General features: G+C 38.2%; 1 protein-coding gene across 2 annotated transcripts in view; it reads right to left on the bottom strand.

The window, feature by feature from the left end:
- Nucleotides 1–17,454, bottom strand: part of TTC33 (tetratricopeptide repeat domain 33) — a 41,557-nt gene that overhangs the window by 16,726 nt on the left and 7,377 nt on the right. For both annotated transcript variants that reach the window (XM_517790.9, XM_009449238.5), the window contains exon 2: nucleotides 15,477–15,698. In XM_517790.9, the coding sequence (XP_517790.1) occupies nucleotides 15,477–15,697 (221 nt within the window). In that variant the 5' untranslated portion in view covers nucleotide 15,698. The remainder of the gene's footprint in view (nucleotides 1–15,476; nucleotides 15,699–17,454) is intronic.

Below are 17,454 nucleotides of genomic sequence, written 5' to 3'. Positions count from 1 at the left end.
ATAGTAGCAAATGTCTTTCCTCCAGCATTAGAAGGAAAAGGTTGGACTGTTTGTCCAATCTTTTTTCTACCACTCCCTACACATACCTGTGCTCCACTCAGCAGGGTTTTTATAGTCCCTACCCACATATCATGCCTTTGTTAGTATGGATCCCCTGCTACACATACACACACACATCTGTATTAGTTCATTCTCACGCTGCAATAAAGAACTGCCCAAGACTAGGAAATTTATAAAGGAAAGAGGTTTAATTGACTCAGTACCACAGGGCTGGGGAGGCCTCAGGAAACTTACAAGGATGGCAGAAGGGGAAGCAAACACATCCTTCTTCACATGGAGGCAGGAGAGAGAAATGAGCGCTGAGCAAACAGGGAAGCCCCTTATAAATCCATAAGATCTCGTGAGAACTCAGTGTCATGAGACCAGCATGGCAGAAACTGCCCCCATAATTCAATTATCTCCACCTGGTCCCATCCTTGACATGGGGATTATTACAATTCAAGGTGAGATTTGGGTGGGGACACAGAGCCAAACCATATCACATATCTAAGATTGCCTTCCTACTCCTCTTCATCTATTCAAAGGCTCTTCCTCTAAGACCAAGTTAAAATGCTCCGTTCTTCATGAAGACCTCCTCCAGTGGCTCTAGCCCACTAACTATGAGTACCACTTCAGACCACATAGCAACACTTATATTTCCAAAGCATTTTATGTTTTACAAAGCACTTTCAATACAATTATTTAACATACAATTATTTTCCCAAAAAGTTAATTCACTTACTACTCAAAGTAAGTGAATATAAATTTGGTGTTATTTGCTTTTTTAAAAATTATTTTGAGAGACAGAGTCTTGCTCCGTTGCACTGGCATGATCACAGCTCATTGCAGCCTTGAACTCTTGGGCTCAAGGGCCTCCCACCTCAGCCTACTGAGTAGCTAGGACTACAGGCATATGCCACTATGGCCAGCTAATTTTTTTATTTTTTTATTTTTGTAGAGACAGGGTCTCACTATGTTGCCCAGGCTGGTCTCAAACTTCTGGCCTCAAGCAATCCTCCTGCCTTGGCCTCCACAAGTGCTGAGATTACAGGGGTGAGCCACCATGCCTAGCCTCAAGTTTGGCATTACTTGTTCTCATTTTATTGATGAGGAACCAATGGTTGAGAGCAGCTAAAGGACTGTCCAAGTCCTGCAAAAGACAGGATTTAAAGCTAGCTCTTAAAAATAAAAGACCAATACTTTCTGTAACTATATCAAGTATGCCTCCCATTTAGTTCTGCTCTAATTCCTCCTTGTATTTTTGTCTTCTCTTCTCTAATGAGTTCAGGAACCAAAGGGTAGATTTGTTTATATGCTCTACAGTACCCAGAACATTTCTGGGAATGTAGAAGGTACTAATATAACAGATTTTTTTTTAGACAGTCTTGCTCTGTCACCCAGGCTGGAGTACATGGAGTACAGTCGCATGATCTCAGCTCACTGCAACCTCCACCTCCCAGGTTCAAGCGATTCTCCTGCCTCAGCCCCCCAGGTGGCTGGGACTACAGGCACATGTCACCACATCTGGCTACTTTTTGTTTTTTTGTAGAGATGGGGTTTCACCATGTTGGCCAGGCTGGTCTTGAACTCTTGACCTCAACTGATCTGCCCGCCTCGGCCTCCCAAAGTGCTGGGATTATAGGCATGAGCCACCGCGCCCGGCCTAATATAACAGATTCTATCTACCTCATTTGTCCTATCTTCTCCAAGTCCTGAAGGCAGCAGAGAGCAGCATATAAAGCAAGAAAAGAGGGGACAGATGTAGCATGCTCTTAACACAACAGGAAAAAAAAATTGTAATAAAAACAAATTCTATCCTAAGACAAAAGTGGTAAAAATGTAAATTCTTACTTTGTTCCATTAATTATTTCATATATAGAAATTATAAGAAATCCCAAGACTAGGGGAATGTGAATATAGGTAGAAAAAAACAAAAACATGAGAATTCTAGGTTTAGCAGAGGGACCTTAAGAACTTGGATGTTTGAGGTTTCAGGAGTCTTTGACAGCTTTTGAGGAAGGGGCTGAAGGTCTTTGGTCTCTAGAGCAAGGGGTGACATAGTAAAGGTCCATATAGTAAACATTTTAGGTTTTGCGAACCATACAGTCTATCACAACTATTCAACTCTATTACTGTATCCCAAAATAAGCCATAAACAATGCATTCAAAAAATGGGCATTGCTGTATCCCAGTAAAACTTTATTTATAAACACAGGTTGTTTTTATAAATAAAGTTTGCCAACCCTATATCTACTTGGCCCAGCCACTGTTAAAAGCTTATCATATTTGTCAAATTTACTTTTTACTTCCAGTCCTATTTTCTGCCCAACTCAACCAGAGGAAGTTATCGCCCCATAGAAGGCATTTGTGGTCATCACTGTGACTTGGAGGCACTAGTGGCAGAGGGTCAGGGATGTTAACATTCTTCAAGGCAAAGAGCAAGCCTGCACAATAAAGAGCTGTCTTGCTGAAAATACCACTAGCACTACTGCTGAGAACAGGATGGCTTATCCCATCCCCAACCCCACAAAGCTGCTTATGTTCCTAAGCTTAAGTTGTCCCAAGTACGAAATAAACTAAGAGGTTCAAGGTGACAATGACCATCACTAGTTTTTTCTTTTTATTAGGCAGGTATGCATGTGTGCATATACATACAAACAGACATACACACACACACACGTAAACACAGGCTCACAGATTTGAGAAAAAAGAAAAATGTCCTCTCTTCTCAACTGCACTGTCTTTTATTTTGAAAGCATAACCATTGCTGCCAGCAGAGGCATCACTCAATGAAATGTGCTTTGTTGCCAACGAGGCCTATAAAGGTTTAAAGGAACAAGTGAGCTGTTTTCCATGCTAAACAAAGCAAGAAATGGTGGGTATTTACTTCACTATCATCAACTTATTCAATTCTTCCCCCTTCTCATTTCTCTTTGGTTTACTTCTGTTGGCCTGCAAACAAAGGGTGGCACCACTTAGTTCCTCCATTTTTAGATCACAGGAAACTTGGCACTGAACAAATCAATAGTCTCTCATAATTTCTGCAGCATATCTCTTAATTCAACTTCAGTTTGGAACAGACTGAACAGACACAGCCCTACTGCAGCTGTTGGATAGGAAGCATTAAAAGATAAAAACTTGGTTTAAAGTCACTGTGGTTAATAAATGACCAAAGTCTGATTCCGCCAGTTTAAGGACAATCTTAACAGTATGCAACTGAAGTAGCACAAGGAAGGAAGCAAAAGGAATAGTTCCATGGACTACAACAGGGCAGGATGAGATAATGCCCTATACTGAGGTAAAGAACAGCTGGTGATCAAGCTAAATAAGTTAGATAGCACACTCATTTACCAAATAGAAATGTCAATGTGTTTAGCTACTTTACTCCCAATTAGACTTCTAATTTACTGTGGCTTTAAATTTAATGAGCTATATAGTTAACAGCTTATTCACTTTATAAATATTTACTGGGCACCTACCCTGGGACAGGTAGAATTCCAGTAATAAGTACTAAGGATGCAGCACCCAACAAGATATAAAAGGTCCCTACTATTCTTCTAGATCTTACTTTCTAAAGTGTATGCATGTTAGAAGGGGACAGGGAAATAAAGACAACAAACAGTTAAAATATAAGTGCCGTGATAAAAGACAAATGGAGGAATGTGATAGGGAGTGACCAAGTGGCTATTCGGAATGGGCGGTCAAGAAAGGTCTTCCTAGGAACGCATTCAAGCTGAGACCTGAGTGACAAAACGTGGTCAGACAACTGAAAATCTGGAGAAGGTCCATTCCAGGCAAAGGGAAGAACCTGGGGCAGGACCAAACCATGTTTTGTGGAAAGGAAATAAAACCAGAGGAAAGGAAGTCAGAGGTCAGGGAGGTGGGCTGAAGCCATGATCACAGAGAATACAATAAGCCATAGTTATGCATATGGATTTCATTGTATGTGTGATGAAGAATCCATAGAGTTTTTATACAACAGTGAGACATGAATTATTGATTTACATTTTTAAAAGATCAGTCAGACCCAGAAGAATAGACAGTAAGGGTACAAAAATGTACACAGGAAGGCTAGATATGAGACAACCAAAGTAATTTAGGTATGAGATAACCCTAGATAAGGATAGAAGTGAAAACAGAAAGAGGAAAAAAGATTTACAACACACTGAAAATGTACAGTTGGCTCAACTTGGACTTGGCATGAGTGAAAAAAAGAAAGAAATCCAGGATAATTTGGGTTACCTGGAAAACAGAGCCTGAGGCCAAAGCTTACTGGCTAAATCTTTATTGAGTGGATAGGATCCCACGCAATCAAGAGTGAGGGAAAAACAGAAGTAAGCCATGAAGAAAGAAGAATAAATACAAGGTCTATGTTAAGCTGGCAACAGCTCCACAAACACAGATGATTGTTGATCTGGAGAGCAAAAGGAAAGGAGCAAGCAAAGATTAAAAAGGAGAGGACATGGAGACAAGGACAAGCATGATAGCATGGTGGTGTGGAAGATGAGAGAGCAGTGTATTTAGGAAGACTGTGGTCACCTGTGCTGAATGATGAGAAGCACAATAAATGAGAACAGAGAAGTGATGACTGGATTTGACAACATGGAGGTCACTGATAACCTTTACAAAAGCAGTTTCAGTGGATTCATGGGGACAGAAATATGACTGGATGGTTCATCAAGAAATGGAGTTTGTAGTGCAGCGGGAGCAGAGAAATGGCAGAGCATTTGGAGAGAAGCTTTTTAAATGGATGTTATCAGGGTATGTTTGCATGCCAGCAAGAAGGAGCCGAGAGAAAAGAAGAAACAGATTATATAAAAATGAGAGGACAATTTCAGAACAACGTTCCTGAGAAGGCACAAGGGGATGGGGTCTAGAGTACAAGTGGAGTGGTGGGCCTTTGATAAGAGCAGGGCACTTCATTACAATGGAATGATGACAGATCATATAGGCACAAATACAGTAAGGTTGGAAGATGTGCTGGTGAGAAAATAAAGTCATTCTACACTGACTGTATCTATGTTTTTCCACAGAGCATGAGGCAAAACCACTGTCATTAAATATACTGATGTGAGTAATCTGCAGAATGTGGGTCACACAGCAAGATCACCCTCAAATTTACATTAGTAGGTATACTTTTCTAGACAAGAACAAAATGCATGGTAAATTCTAATTTATATTCCTGCTTCATACACATACAACTGATTCTAACAGAAAAATCAGACCAGTTAGCTAGACAGTCAAATATCACCATCTAGTGGCTGAAACTTTAAAAGCCAAGATGTCAAAGTTGGGACTAACAATGTGACTCTTGAGAAGGTATAACCTAGTTTGTAATAATTCTAGAAAAAGCCATTTGAACAAAATAATTTACAAAAATATATATTACTACTACAGGAAATATACCAAGAACATATAAAATCCTAAAATATTATATCTAAAGTACATTCACTTGGTGCTTATTAGGTGCTAGGTAGCATGCTTTTACATGGACTTCGCTCTTTAATCCTCCAAAATTCTATAAGATATGTATCACCATTTGACCTATGAGGTAGAAATTGACAAAAAATAACTACCCAAAGTTTATGCAGATAGAAATGATAAAGTTGGGATTTGAATGGAGGTAATCTGACTTCAAAATCTACACTCTTAACCACTATACTCACTATACCATCTCTATTAAGCACCAAAATTTCTTGGGGGTTGGGTAGAAGAGTAAACCAGATTTTTGTTCAAAAGAATCATGAATACTCTAAGGTAAGACTTCTGAATTTAAAAGCCACTCAAGGTTGAGCATGGTGGCTCAGGCCTGTAATCCCAGCACTTTGGGAGGCCAAGGCAGGAAGATCACCTGAGCCCAGGAGATCAAGACCAGCCTGGGAAACATGGCAAAACCCCATCTCTACTAAAAATACAAAAAATCAGCCAGGCATGGTGGTGCACACCTGTAGTCCCAGCTCCTCAGGAGGCTGAGGGACAAGAATCACTTGAACCTGGAAGGTGGAGATTGCAATGAGACAAGATCGTGCTACTGCACTCCAGCCGCCTGGGCAACAGAGCGAGGCTCCACCTCAAAAAAAAAAAAAGACTGGGGACTTCTGCTACTATCCTACAGGTGATGCACAAGAGTTACTAAAGAAGGCTGACAGAGTGATAAAATAACCAAGACCCGAAAATACATAATATCCAGATTCAAAATTTTACTGAAATCTAAATTATCTCTGTCAATTAACTTGCAATATAACAGCAAATTCAGAACACAAAGACATCATGAACACATATAAAGATATATGAAACAAATATAGAATTATTTTACATTTGACAAGCACTCAAAACTTTGTTTTTTTAATCAAATTTACTGGTGTGTGATTTATATATCAAAAACGTACCCACTTGAAGCATACTTTCTGATGAGTTTTGAGAAATGTATATACTCATGTAAATACAACCACAACCATCACAATAAAGAACATTTTTGTCAATCCAAAAAGTTTTCTGTGCCCCTTTCTCGGGAAATCTACCCCAACTGCTGACCCCAGACAACTACTGATTTTTTCTGTCACTATGGATTAATTTGTCTTTAGACAGATTTATAAAATTGGAATCAGACGGTACGTACTCTTCCTGACTTCTTTCCCTTAGCATGTTTCTGAGATGTCAATCATTTCTTTTTACTGCTCAAGAGAATACTATTGTATGGATATACCACAATTTATTCATTCATTCACCTGCTGATGAACATTTAGGTTGTCCCAGTTCATGGACACTATTAATAAAGCTGCTAGAGACATTGTTGGAACAGTCTTTGTGTGGATATAATGTTTTCATTTCTTCTGAATTAGTATCTAGGAATAAAACTGTGAGATTGTACAATAAAGTATATATTTAACTTTATGTGAAACAGGCCGGGCACAGTGGCTCATGCCTGTAATCCCAGCACTTTGGGAGGCCAAGGCAGGCAGATAACCTGAGGTCAGGAGTTTGAGATCACGCTGGCCAAGATGGTGAAACCCTGTCTCTACTAAAAATTCAAAAATTAGCCAGGCATAGAGTGGTGCGCGCCTGTAATCCCAGCTAGTCGGGAGTGCTGAGGCAGGAGAATTGCTTGAACCCGGGAGGTGGAGGTTGCAGTGAGCTGAGATCATGCCACTACAGTCCAGCCTGGGCAACAGAGCAAGACTCCATCTCAAAAATAAAATAAAATAAAATAAAATAAAATAAAACAAAATAAGTGAAACAACCAGACAGTTCGCCAAAGAGGTAAAGCTATTTTACATTTTCATGAGCAATGTATAAAAGTTTAACTTGCTCCATATCTTTGCCAACACTTGATACTGTCAATCTTCTCAATGTTAGCATTCTAGTAACTAGGCAATAGTATCTCATTGTGGTTTTAATTTGAAATTTCTTGATGACTAATAGTGTTGAGCAGCTTTTTTTATGCTTCTTGGCCATTCATATATTTTCTTTTGTGAAGCATCTGCTCCAACTTTTTACCCATTCTTTACATGAATAGCTTGTCTTCTTCCTACTGAGTTGTAAGAGTTCTTCTATACTCTGGAAACAAGTCCTACGTCAGATATATGGACTGGAAATATTTTCTCCCAGCCTGTGGCCTGACTTTTCATGTTCTCAATTAAGCCTTTTAAAAACCAGAAGTTTTCATTTGTATCAACTGACCACATACATGTGGGTCATTTCTGTATCATATATTATTTTCATTGATCCATGTATGTCTATCTTTACACTAGTACTATGAAGGTATAACATTCAAAAACACAGTTAAGGACTTAAATTAAGTAATATAAGTTCCCTAAGTATGTTTTATTTCATAAAATTCTTTTGGCTAGTCTAGATTCTTTGCATTTCCACATAAACTTTAGAATAAGCTTGTCAATTATCTCAAACGCAAGCTTGCTGGGATTTCGATTGGAATTGCACTGAGTTTACAGATCAATTTCGGGAGAACTGATGTATTAACAAAATACTATCTTCCAATCTATGAGCATTGATATGGTTTGGATCTGTATCCCCACCCAAATCTCATGTCAAATTGTAATCCCCAGTGTTAAAGGTGGGGTCTGGTGGGAGGTGATTGGATCATGGGGGCAGGTTTCCCTCTTGGTACTGTTCTCGTGATAGTGAGTTCTTGCAAGATCTGGTTGCATAAAAGTGTGTAGCACTCCCACTCCCCACACTCTCTCTTCCTCCTGCTCCAGCCATGTGAAGTGCTGGCTCCTACCTTTGCCTTCTGCTATGATTATAGCTTTCCTGAGGGCTCCCCAGAAGCTGAGCAGATGCCAACATTATGCTTCCTATGCAGCCCACAGAACCGTGAGCCAATTAAACCTGTTTTTTTCATAAAGTATCCAGTCTCAGGTAGTTGTTTATAGCAGTGTGAGGACAAACTAATACAAGTATAGTGTATATTTATTGATTTATTTAGGTCTTTTAACATTTCAGCAACATTTTGTAGTTTTCATATAGTTTTTATACATGTTTTGCTGAATTTTTTTCCTAACAATTTTAGATTTGGGAATAATACTACAAATGGTGCTTTTTAAAAAAAATAAAGTATTCAGCTTCTAATTGTTTTATTTTACATCCATTATTGGCTTATAAGCCTTTTATTATTTTTTAATGGTTTCTCTAGGGTCTAGGTTTGAATACAACATAACAGCCTAATAGCAATATAATTCCATTTATCCCTTCATGCTATCTATTACAATTGTTGTGTATTTACTTCTATATAACTTTGCAAAATGTTGCTGTTGTTATTTAATGTCAATTATCTTTTTAAAGAATTTAAATTTTTTGTTTAAATCAGTCTTCATACTTACCCATGTTTACCACTTCCAGAACCCTTTCATTCTTTACTTAGACACAAATTTCTATCTGGTATGATTTTCCTTCTATGTAAAGAATTTCTTTTAATATTTCTTGAAGTCCAGGCCTACTGGTAATGGGTTATCTCAGCTTTTGTTTGTCCAATAAAGTTATTTTGCCTTCATTTCTGAAAGATATTTTTATAATACAAAGAATTCTAAGTTGGCAGTTTTACTTTCCTTCAAAACTAAATGATGTCATTCCATTATCTTGCATAGACCTCCAGCTGACCTCAGCTTCTACACTCCGAAATCCATGGCCACATATGCAGCAAGGATAAATATCTCATGGCTTTTCTCCACATTAACTGGAAGTAGCAGAAATAAGAAGACCAGCTCATTCCTGAGGGGCATGGGACTCCAATGAGGGACAACTCTGACTTGACGACTATCCAAGGTATTGTCCAACTTTCTTTAGATAATATGACAGCCTAAGACATTTCCATCCAACCTTCCCTCCCTCTCCCCTTCACTGGGGGTTAGACAAGCATAGCTCTCCCAGATTTACTCAGTTCCCACCCCATGTCCTCTCATACAGTGATTCCCCTAATGAAATCTTTGCATGTTTAAGCCGGTCTTAGCATATGCTTCTAGAAGGACCCAGACTAGCATAACTGTTCAGTATATTTTTTATTTCAGATATCATATTTTTCATTTCTAGATGTTCCTTTTTTTAATATATCTTCCATTTCACTCCTCATTATGTTTGTTTCCCTTTAATTATCTGAATATAGTTGTATTACCATTTTAACCTCTTTGTCCACTACTTCCATCATCTATGTTATTTCTGAATGTTTCTATTGACTGATTTGTCTCCTATTTATGGGTCACAGTTTCCAACTCTTTGGCATGTCCAGTAATTTTTGATTAGATGCTGAATATTTTAAATGTTACACTGTTGACTAAAAATGTTAGGCTCTATTCTGGCAGGCACTAAAGTTTGAAAATATCAGTTTGAACCCTTCAAAAACTATTTTTAAAGGTTTTCTAGGGAAGGTCTGGAGTAGCCTTCCCTCTAGGGATAGTGTAGTCATTCTACTAAGAAATAACCCTCTGTGACTCCAGTAAATATTTCTGGTGACCATCAAAGACACTCCATTCTGAATGGCTGAAGCTTGAATAGCTCTCTGCTCTGTATGAATGCTACGAATGGTTCAGCTTACAACTTCTCAGTCATTTTCCCTGGATTTACAGAAATTCCCCAATAGTTGCATGGCCTAATGTTCAACAAAGACTCAAAGGGACCTCATAGACTTCTGGAGCTTTTTCTCTGAGTAGCTTCCTCTTCTCTGGTACTCTACTCTGCAACTTCTAGCTGTGTCAGCCTCTCCAAAGTCCAATCTCCATCTCCTCACGCAGCAAGACCACTGTGTTCTATCTGGTTTCCTCTTCTGTGTGCCCATTCCCTGGAGACTACCTTCAGGTAGAAATTAAGGGAGCTCAGCCACGCACGGTGGCTCACACCTGTAATTCCAGCACTCTGGGTGGCCAAGAACGCCAGATTACCTGACGTCAGGAGTTCAAGACCAGCCTGGCCAATATGGTAAAACCCCATCTCTACTAAAATTACAAAAATTAGCCAGGCGTGGTGGCACACACCTGTAATCCCAGCTACTCAGGAGGCTGAGGCAGGAGAACCGCTTGAGCCTGGGAGACAGAGGTTACAGTGAGCCGAGATCATGCCAATGCACTCCAGCCTGGGCCAACAGAGCGAGACTCTGTCTCAAAAAAAAGAAAAAAAAGAAATTAAGGAAGCTTATAGGGATCATCTTGTTTTTGCCCCTTCTCTCAAAGATAAGAGTCCTATGCTGACTACTGTCCAATGGTTGAAAACAGTTTTTTTTTTTTTATATCTTTTGTCCAATTTTCTAGTTGTCTGGGGCCATCCAGGTCTAGTTCTAGAAACTCTCTCATGGCTGTCAGTAGAAATCCGTGCCTACTTTTTAAAGTATTTTTGTATCCGTTATTGGATTTCAGCCTTATAAGAACCCCATGAGGCAATTGCAAGTGAAGAAATATATAGCCAATCAAGGACACAGAATAATTAGGACTACTATAATAGTAATAATAATAATAACTAATATTTATTGAGTATTTACTACATGACAGGCAATATATTAAGTACATTACATATGTAAATTCATGTCGTCATCACAACAGCATTATGAGGTAGATATTTTTTGCAGAAAAGGAAACTTAAACACAGAGAAGCTGAATAACTTGCCTAATATTGCAAAGCTGGTCAACAGCAGAACTAGGATAAGAAACAAAGCCATCTGGCACTAATGCCCAGACCATAATCACTGTATTGTAAAATCTGTTGTTATTTTCCTATTGCATAAACAAAGCCTTCTGTACACAAAACAACAGGGGAATGGGAAGAGTAAGGGTTATGAGAAAAAGAATCCTGCCATTCTTGTGAGATTAAAAAAAGAGAGAAAAAGAATAAGACCCAGAATAGAGCAATTATTATCAAGTGCCATATTTTCATTTGGGAGGAGGGTGAGAAAATTTTATTCCCAAAGGTCCTTTGTGGTTTGGGTATGAAATAAAATATATTATCAGAATACTATATTTTAATTTGGAGTTTTTAAACGTATATTCTATAGATATCATGCAGTAAATGGTAGCTAGCTTATAAAAACCTTTTTAGCCATAATACAGCCAAAAAACATCACAGCTTTATAAATATTTACTGAGGGCCTAGTAAGTGCCACAAATTATTCTAAGAGCTGAAGACAGTATACAAGTTAGATAAATTCCTTACTGTCCTGGAGCTTACATTCTTACAAAAGAAAAACAACATATAAACAAAATATTCTAAACACACTAAATAAGTGTATACAGTAACTTCAAAAAGGGAGAAATGCTAAAAAAACAAAATGCACTGATGTGATAGAAAAAGGGTGAGTACAGGGATGTTACTTCAGACTGGGTAATCAGAGAGCAGACTGCTGAGAAAATGACAAATGAGCAGAAATCCAAAGGACAGGAAGACAGGCATCAGAAAGCCAGAGAAAAAAGGTTTTCAGACAGAGTCATAACACAAAGTTGTACAATAACTATGTTCAAAAAAATGAAGAAGGCCCATCTGGCTAAAATGCAGTGAAAATAAGCACAGTTTAAGATGAAGTTGATTTGGTAGGCAGGGACTCAGTATTTTTTTAATCTAATTTAATTATTCTTCCTTATATTACTTTCAATCAAGTTTAGTAGCCTCTTAAATATTTTTTTGCTGGGCATGGTGGCTCACACCTGTAATCTCAGCACTTTGGGAGGCCGAGGCAGGCAGATCACTTGAGGTCAGGGGTTCAAGACCAGCCTGGCCAACATGGCGAAATCCCATCTCTACTAAGAATACAAAAATTAGCTGGGCATGGTGGCACACACTTGTAATCCCAGCTACCTGGGAGGCTGAGGCAGGGAGGATTGCTTAAACCTAGGAGAAGGAGGTTGCAGTGAGTCAAGATCGCGCCACTGCACTCCAGCCTGGGCAACAGAGCAAGACTCCACCTCAAAAAAATATATATCTTTTTAGTTATTTTCTAAAGCAGTATATACATTACTCAAAAATAAATGCTAAAGAGCAAAAAACGTAATCATGTTATAGTGTTCTCCATCCAAAATAAAGCATCCAATCCCACTGGTTTTAGTGAAATGACTCAATGTTTCGACATACAGGCAGAAAACAAGAGTTACTGTGTTTGTCTACAATGCTGATATCTCTTCTCTGTCACAGGAAATTCAGAGGGAATCCGATGGCAATAACAGAACAGCTTTTCCTTCCACACATTAGTGTGGTTAAAAGTTAATGAACTTTTAACAGGCATTTACAGGAGTTCCTAAAGATGTTTTATGGATGTACTCAAAGTATTCATAAATGAGGAGAATTTACATTTGGTTTTCTTCTAAGACAGACTAGTCAATCTTACAGAGTTCTGTAAGATAAAAATCTTTATGCCTAAAATACCACAAATGAGAATTCACAACCTAACATTAGCTAGTTAAGATAAGTTAATTGATCTTGATTGCTATTTATTTTCCACCCTTTATTCCCAATTTGAGATGCTAGTATTTCATAGCTTAAGCACCATTTTGTTTTATATTAAGTTATAATAAAAGATTACACCAGAATCAAAAATAAAAACAGACCTAAAAGCTAATATATTGGTTCCTCAACTTTGATTCATGTTTACAAAAATTATTAACAAGAAATCTTACCACCACTCTTACCAGTTTTTTTTTTTTTTTTTAAGGAACAAAGAAAAAAGTGCGTCTTGCTTAGTATTACTTTATTTTCTTTTAAATTCTCAAACTCTTCAACACCACATGGAAGATACCAGTCAAAGGCACACAGGCCTGATTTTAGATTTCTGGATGATCTGAAGTGTATTCTGTCCCAAACAAAGGCCTATTAGGCTACTATTCCTGCTGGTCATACATATGTCTTCTAAAAATCATGTATTTATTCAAATCAACAATTCTTATACTGTCAAGTGTAATTTTTCTAATATATTTTCTTCACAGAGGACAATGCTTTAAGATTTTTATAAAAATATGGCTCTCAACAGATACCAAACACAGCAAAGAGACAGACATAGGCACAATGTCTTTCTAATGACTGCACTAACAGAGACAGCAATATAATATTATTTATCTCCCAATATGATGCAGTATAAAGCACAAATGTTACCTATGACATATACTTGCCAAAAATATTTAGACTCAATCTCTACACCTAACTTTCAGTTTACAAGAAACACATGAGATAGAGGAACAAATTAAATGATACACACAAGGAAGCAATCAAATAGAAAATTGGTCTGGACTCTTCCAATAGTCAGTGTCATGGGGGATAAAAGTAGAAAACCCAAGGATGCCAAAAGACACTAAAGAGACATAATAACCAAATATAATCTGTGAACTCCTTAGATCCTGGTTTTAAAAACATGTACTGTAAAAGACATTTGGGGGAAAACAGGAAAAACCTAAACATGAACTAATATTAGATATAAAATTGTTAATTTTTGTAGGTTTGATAAAAGATAGGTAAGATAATATCCTTATTCTTAGAAAAAACATGAGGAATTAGGAGTAGGTGTCATAATGTCTGAAACTCACTTTCAAATAGATCAGCAAAAACACCCTGTAAATATGCAATTATGTATGCCTGTGTGTGTGTGTGTGTGTGTGTGTGTATGCATGTGTAGAAAGACAGGGATAAAGCAAATATTAAGAATTGTTGAGTCTAGATAGAGGAAATACGAGATTGTCCTATTCTTTTGTTTTGTTTTGAAGACAGCGTCTCACTCTGTCACCCAAGCTGGAGCCCAATAGCAGAGTCACACCTCATCGTAGCCTCAACCACTGGGCTCAAGCAATCTTCCTGCCTCGGCCTCTCAAAGCACAGAAATTACAGACACAAGCCACCACACACAGCCAGAATTTTTTAAAACTGGAACTGGAATCATACTAGATATACGATTTATTTATTTGTTTATTTATTTGACAGGGTCTCACTCTGTAGCCCAGGGTGGAGGGCAGTGGCAAGATCATAGCTCACCGCATCCTCGAACTCCTGGGCTCAAGCGATCCTCCCACCTTGGCCTCCCAAAGTGCTGGGATTACTAGTATAAGCCACTGCACCCAGCCAGTTGTACTATTCTTTAATACAGATTTGAAATTTTTTCAAAATAAAAAAGGCCTTTTCCACCATAGATTATAGAGATACCATTCTATATTTTCTTCTATTAATTACATAGTTTTACCTTTCACAAATTTTTAATCCCTCCAGGGTCCATCTTTGTGCATGGTATTAGATACAGACACAGTTTTATTTTCCTCTAGGTAGTAATCCAGTTTTCTCAACAGAATCTACTAAAAAATTTGTCTTTTCCCCACTGACTAATGAAAAATGATTTTTGGTCCTTCTTAAAAATCTAAGCAGAAAAAGGAGAAAAGGAATAAAAAAGTAAGAAAAAGAGGAAAGGAAAAAAGAAAAAAGAAATGGGTGCATATAGGAACAACTTAGCTAAGGAAGGGCTAAAAATAAATGAAGCTATTATCAACTTCCTGTACAGCAAGTCATATTTACTTAAGTATATAAGAAGTAAATGGCAAAGAATAACTAAATACCTATTTTTTTTTATGTATGTTCCCTCAAAGCTATTCAGGAAATGCCTAATTTACCTGATACATAATGTTATAAGCAGAAAGTTTCCAGTGATAAGACCACCTTTTACTGACCAATCACTTGAATTACATTTTACTTAGCATTTACTCTTCTTTAGGCACAACAAAAATGATGGCAAAGCAGGGACATAATTAGCATCCTGAAAACTATTTTACAAACTTTCATTGCATCCTGAAAACTATTTTACAAACTTTCATTTTTCAGGTGACTTTGAAACACCTTATTTATTTGATTAATTTAGCACCTAGAATAGATTTTTAAACATGAATTTATCAAATTCATAACTCTTCATCCCATTACTGACAGTGAGCTAGAAAATGTAAGCTCTTCTCCATAAAAAAAAAACTTTAAATACATACCTTTTATTTTCAGCCAAACTGGCTCCTTCATCCTTCAGCTGTTTACTTTTCTCAGCACAGCCTTCAAGAAGAATTTCTTTCCTACGTTTAATGGCATGAAGCCAGTTCCCTTCATCGTTGTCAACTACATCCTTCTCATCAGCAGCTTCAGCTTCAAACTGCTGGGAAGTGACCTTTGAGACCTTCTCACCAATTTTCCTCTTCCACCCAAAGGAAGCCATTCTGGAAAATTACAAAGAAACAGCTTTAAAATTCTAACTTGGTCTTTTTTTTTTTTTGAGATGGAGTCTCACTCTCGTTGCCCAGGCTGGAGTACGATGGCACAACCTCGGCTCACCGTAACCTCCGCCTCCCGGGTTTAAGTGATTCTCCTGTCTCAGCCTCCCGAATAGCTGGGATTACACTCATGCACCACCCACGCTGGCTAATTTTTGTATTTTTACTAGAGACGGGGTTTCTCCATGTTGGTCAGGCTGGTCTCAAACTCCCGACCTCAGGTGATCTGCCCATCTCGGTCTCCCAAAGTGCTGGGATTACAAGCATGAGCCACCATGCCCGGCCCAAAACTTGGTCTTTTATGGAAGTATTCCAACCCATAGGTAAAGAGGAAATAACAGGATTAGACTATCACCATTTTTCAACCCTAATTAGTGGCTGTAGGCAATAATCATCAATGGCCACTAACATCACTAAGAAAGACAACTGGACATCACACACCTCCTGATGGAAGTAGCATGTCACTCATGAAGTAAGTACTCCTACAAAAATTAACCCTGAGTCAGATCAGGCCTCTACCTATAAGAAATACAGGATGAAGTGAAGCATGCTCAATAACACATCAGAGATGCAGATAGCAAAAAACAGAAACTAAAGGAAAATAAAGCTGGTTTCTTCAAGAAATAAACTGCCAGGAAAGAAAGAAGAGAAAGAACAGAGGTAACCCCTAAATTAAGAGAGACTTAAGAGACATACTAACCAACATAACATGTGGATCTTGTTTCACTCCTGATTCAAAAAAGCCAATGAGAAGAAAACTTTTTTTTTTTGAGACAAAGTTTCACTCTTGTTGCCCAAGCTGTAGTGCAACGGCCCGATCTCGGCTCACTGCAACCTCTGCCTCTCAGGTTCAAGCAATTCTCCTGCCTCAGCCTCCCGAGTAGCTGGGATTATAGGCAGGCACCACCACGCCAGGGTAATTTTTTGTATTTTTAGTAGAAACGGGATTTCACCATGTTAGCCAGGCTGGTCTCAAACTCCTGACCTTAGGAGATCCGCCCACCTCGGCCTCCCAAAGTTCTGAGATAACAGGCGTGAGCCACCGCACCCAGCCAGAAGGGAACATTAATGAAATAGGAGGAATGGGAACACCGATTTGATATTTGATGATATTAAGAAATCACTGTTTTGTTATGTTTTTTTGAGATGGAGTTTTGCTCGTTTCCCCAGCTGGAGTGCAATGGCATGACCTCGGCTCATTGCAACCTCTGCCTCCCAGGTTCAAGCAATTCTCCTGCCTCAGCCTCCCGAGCAGCTGGGATTACAGGCATGCGTCACCATGCCCTTCTAATTTTATATTTTTAGTAGAGATGGAGTTTCACTATGTTGGTGAGGGTGGTCTTGAACTCCTGACCTCAGATGATCCACCCACCTCAGCCTCCCAAATTGCTGGGATTACAGGCGTGAGCCACCGCACCTGGCAAATTATGGCTATTTTTTCTTTGGTGTGATAATGGTATTGTAATTATGCTTACAAAAGGAACCCCTAGCTTTTGGAAATATAAACTGAAATATTTCATATAAAATTATAAGACATCTAGGAATTGTTTTAAAGTAATCAGTGGAGGTTGGGAGTGCAATGCAAGAGAAAATATACATGAAATTAGATTGCTTTTAATTGATAACTAATGAAGTTGAATGATGAGTACATAGTGTTCATTGTACTTTTTCCTTTCATATGTGTTAAAATTTTCCATAATAA

This window comes from Pan troglodytes, chromosome 4, assembly GCF_028858775.2.
Source record: "Pan troglodytes isolate AG18354 chromosome 4, NHGRI_mPanTro3-v2.0_pri, whole genome shotgun sequence".
NCBI classification, from domain to species: Eukaryota; Metazoa; Chordata; class Mammalia; order Primates; family Hominidae; genus Pan; species Pan troglodytes.
This window is presented reverse-complemented; position numbering and strand designations above follow the sequence as displayed.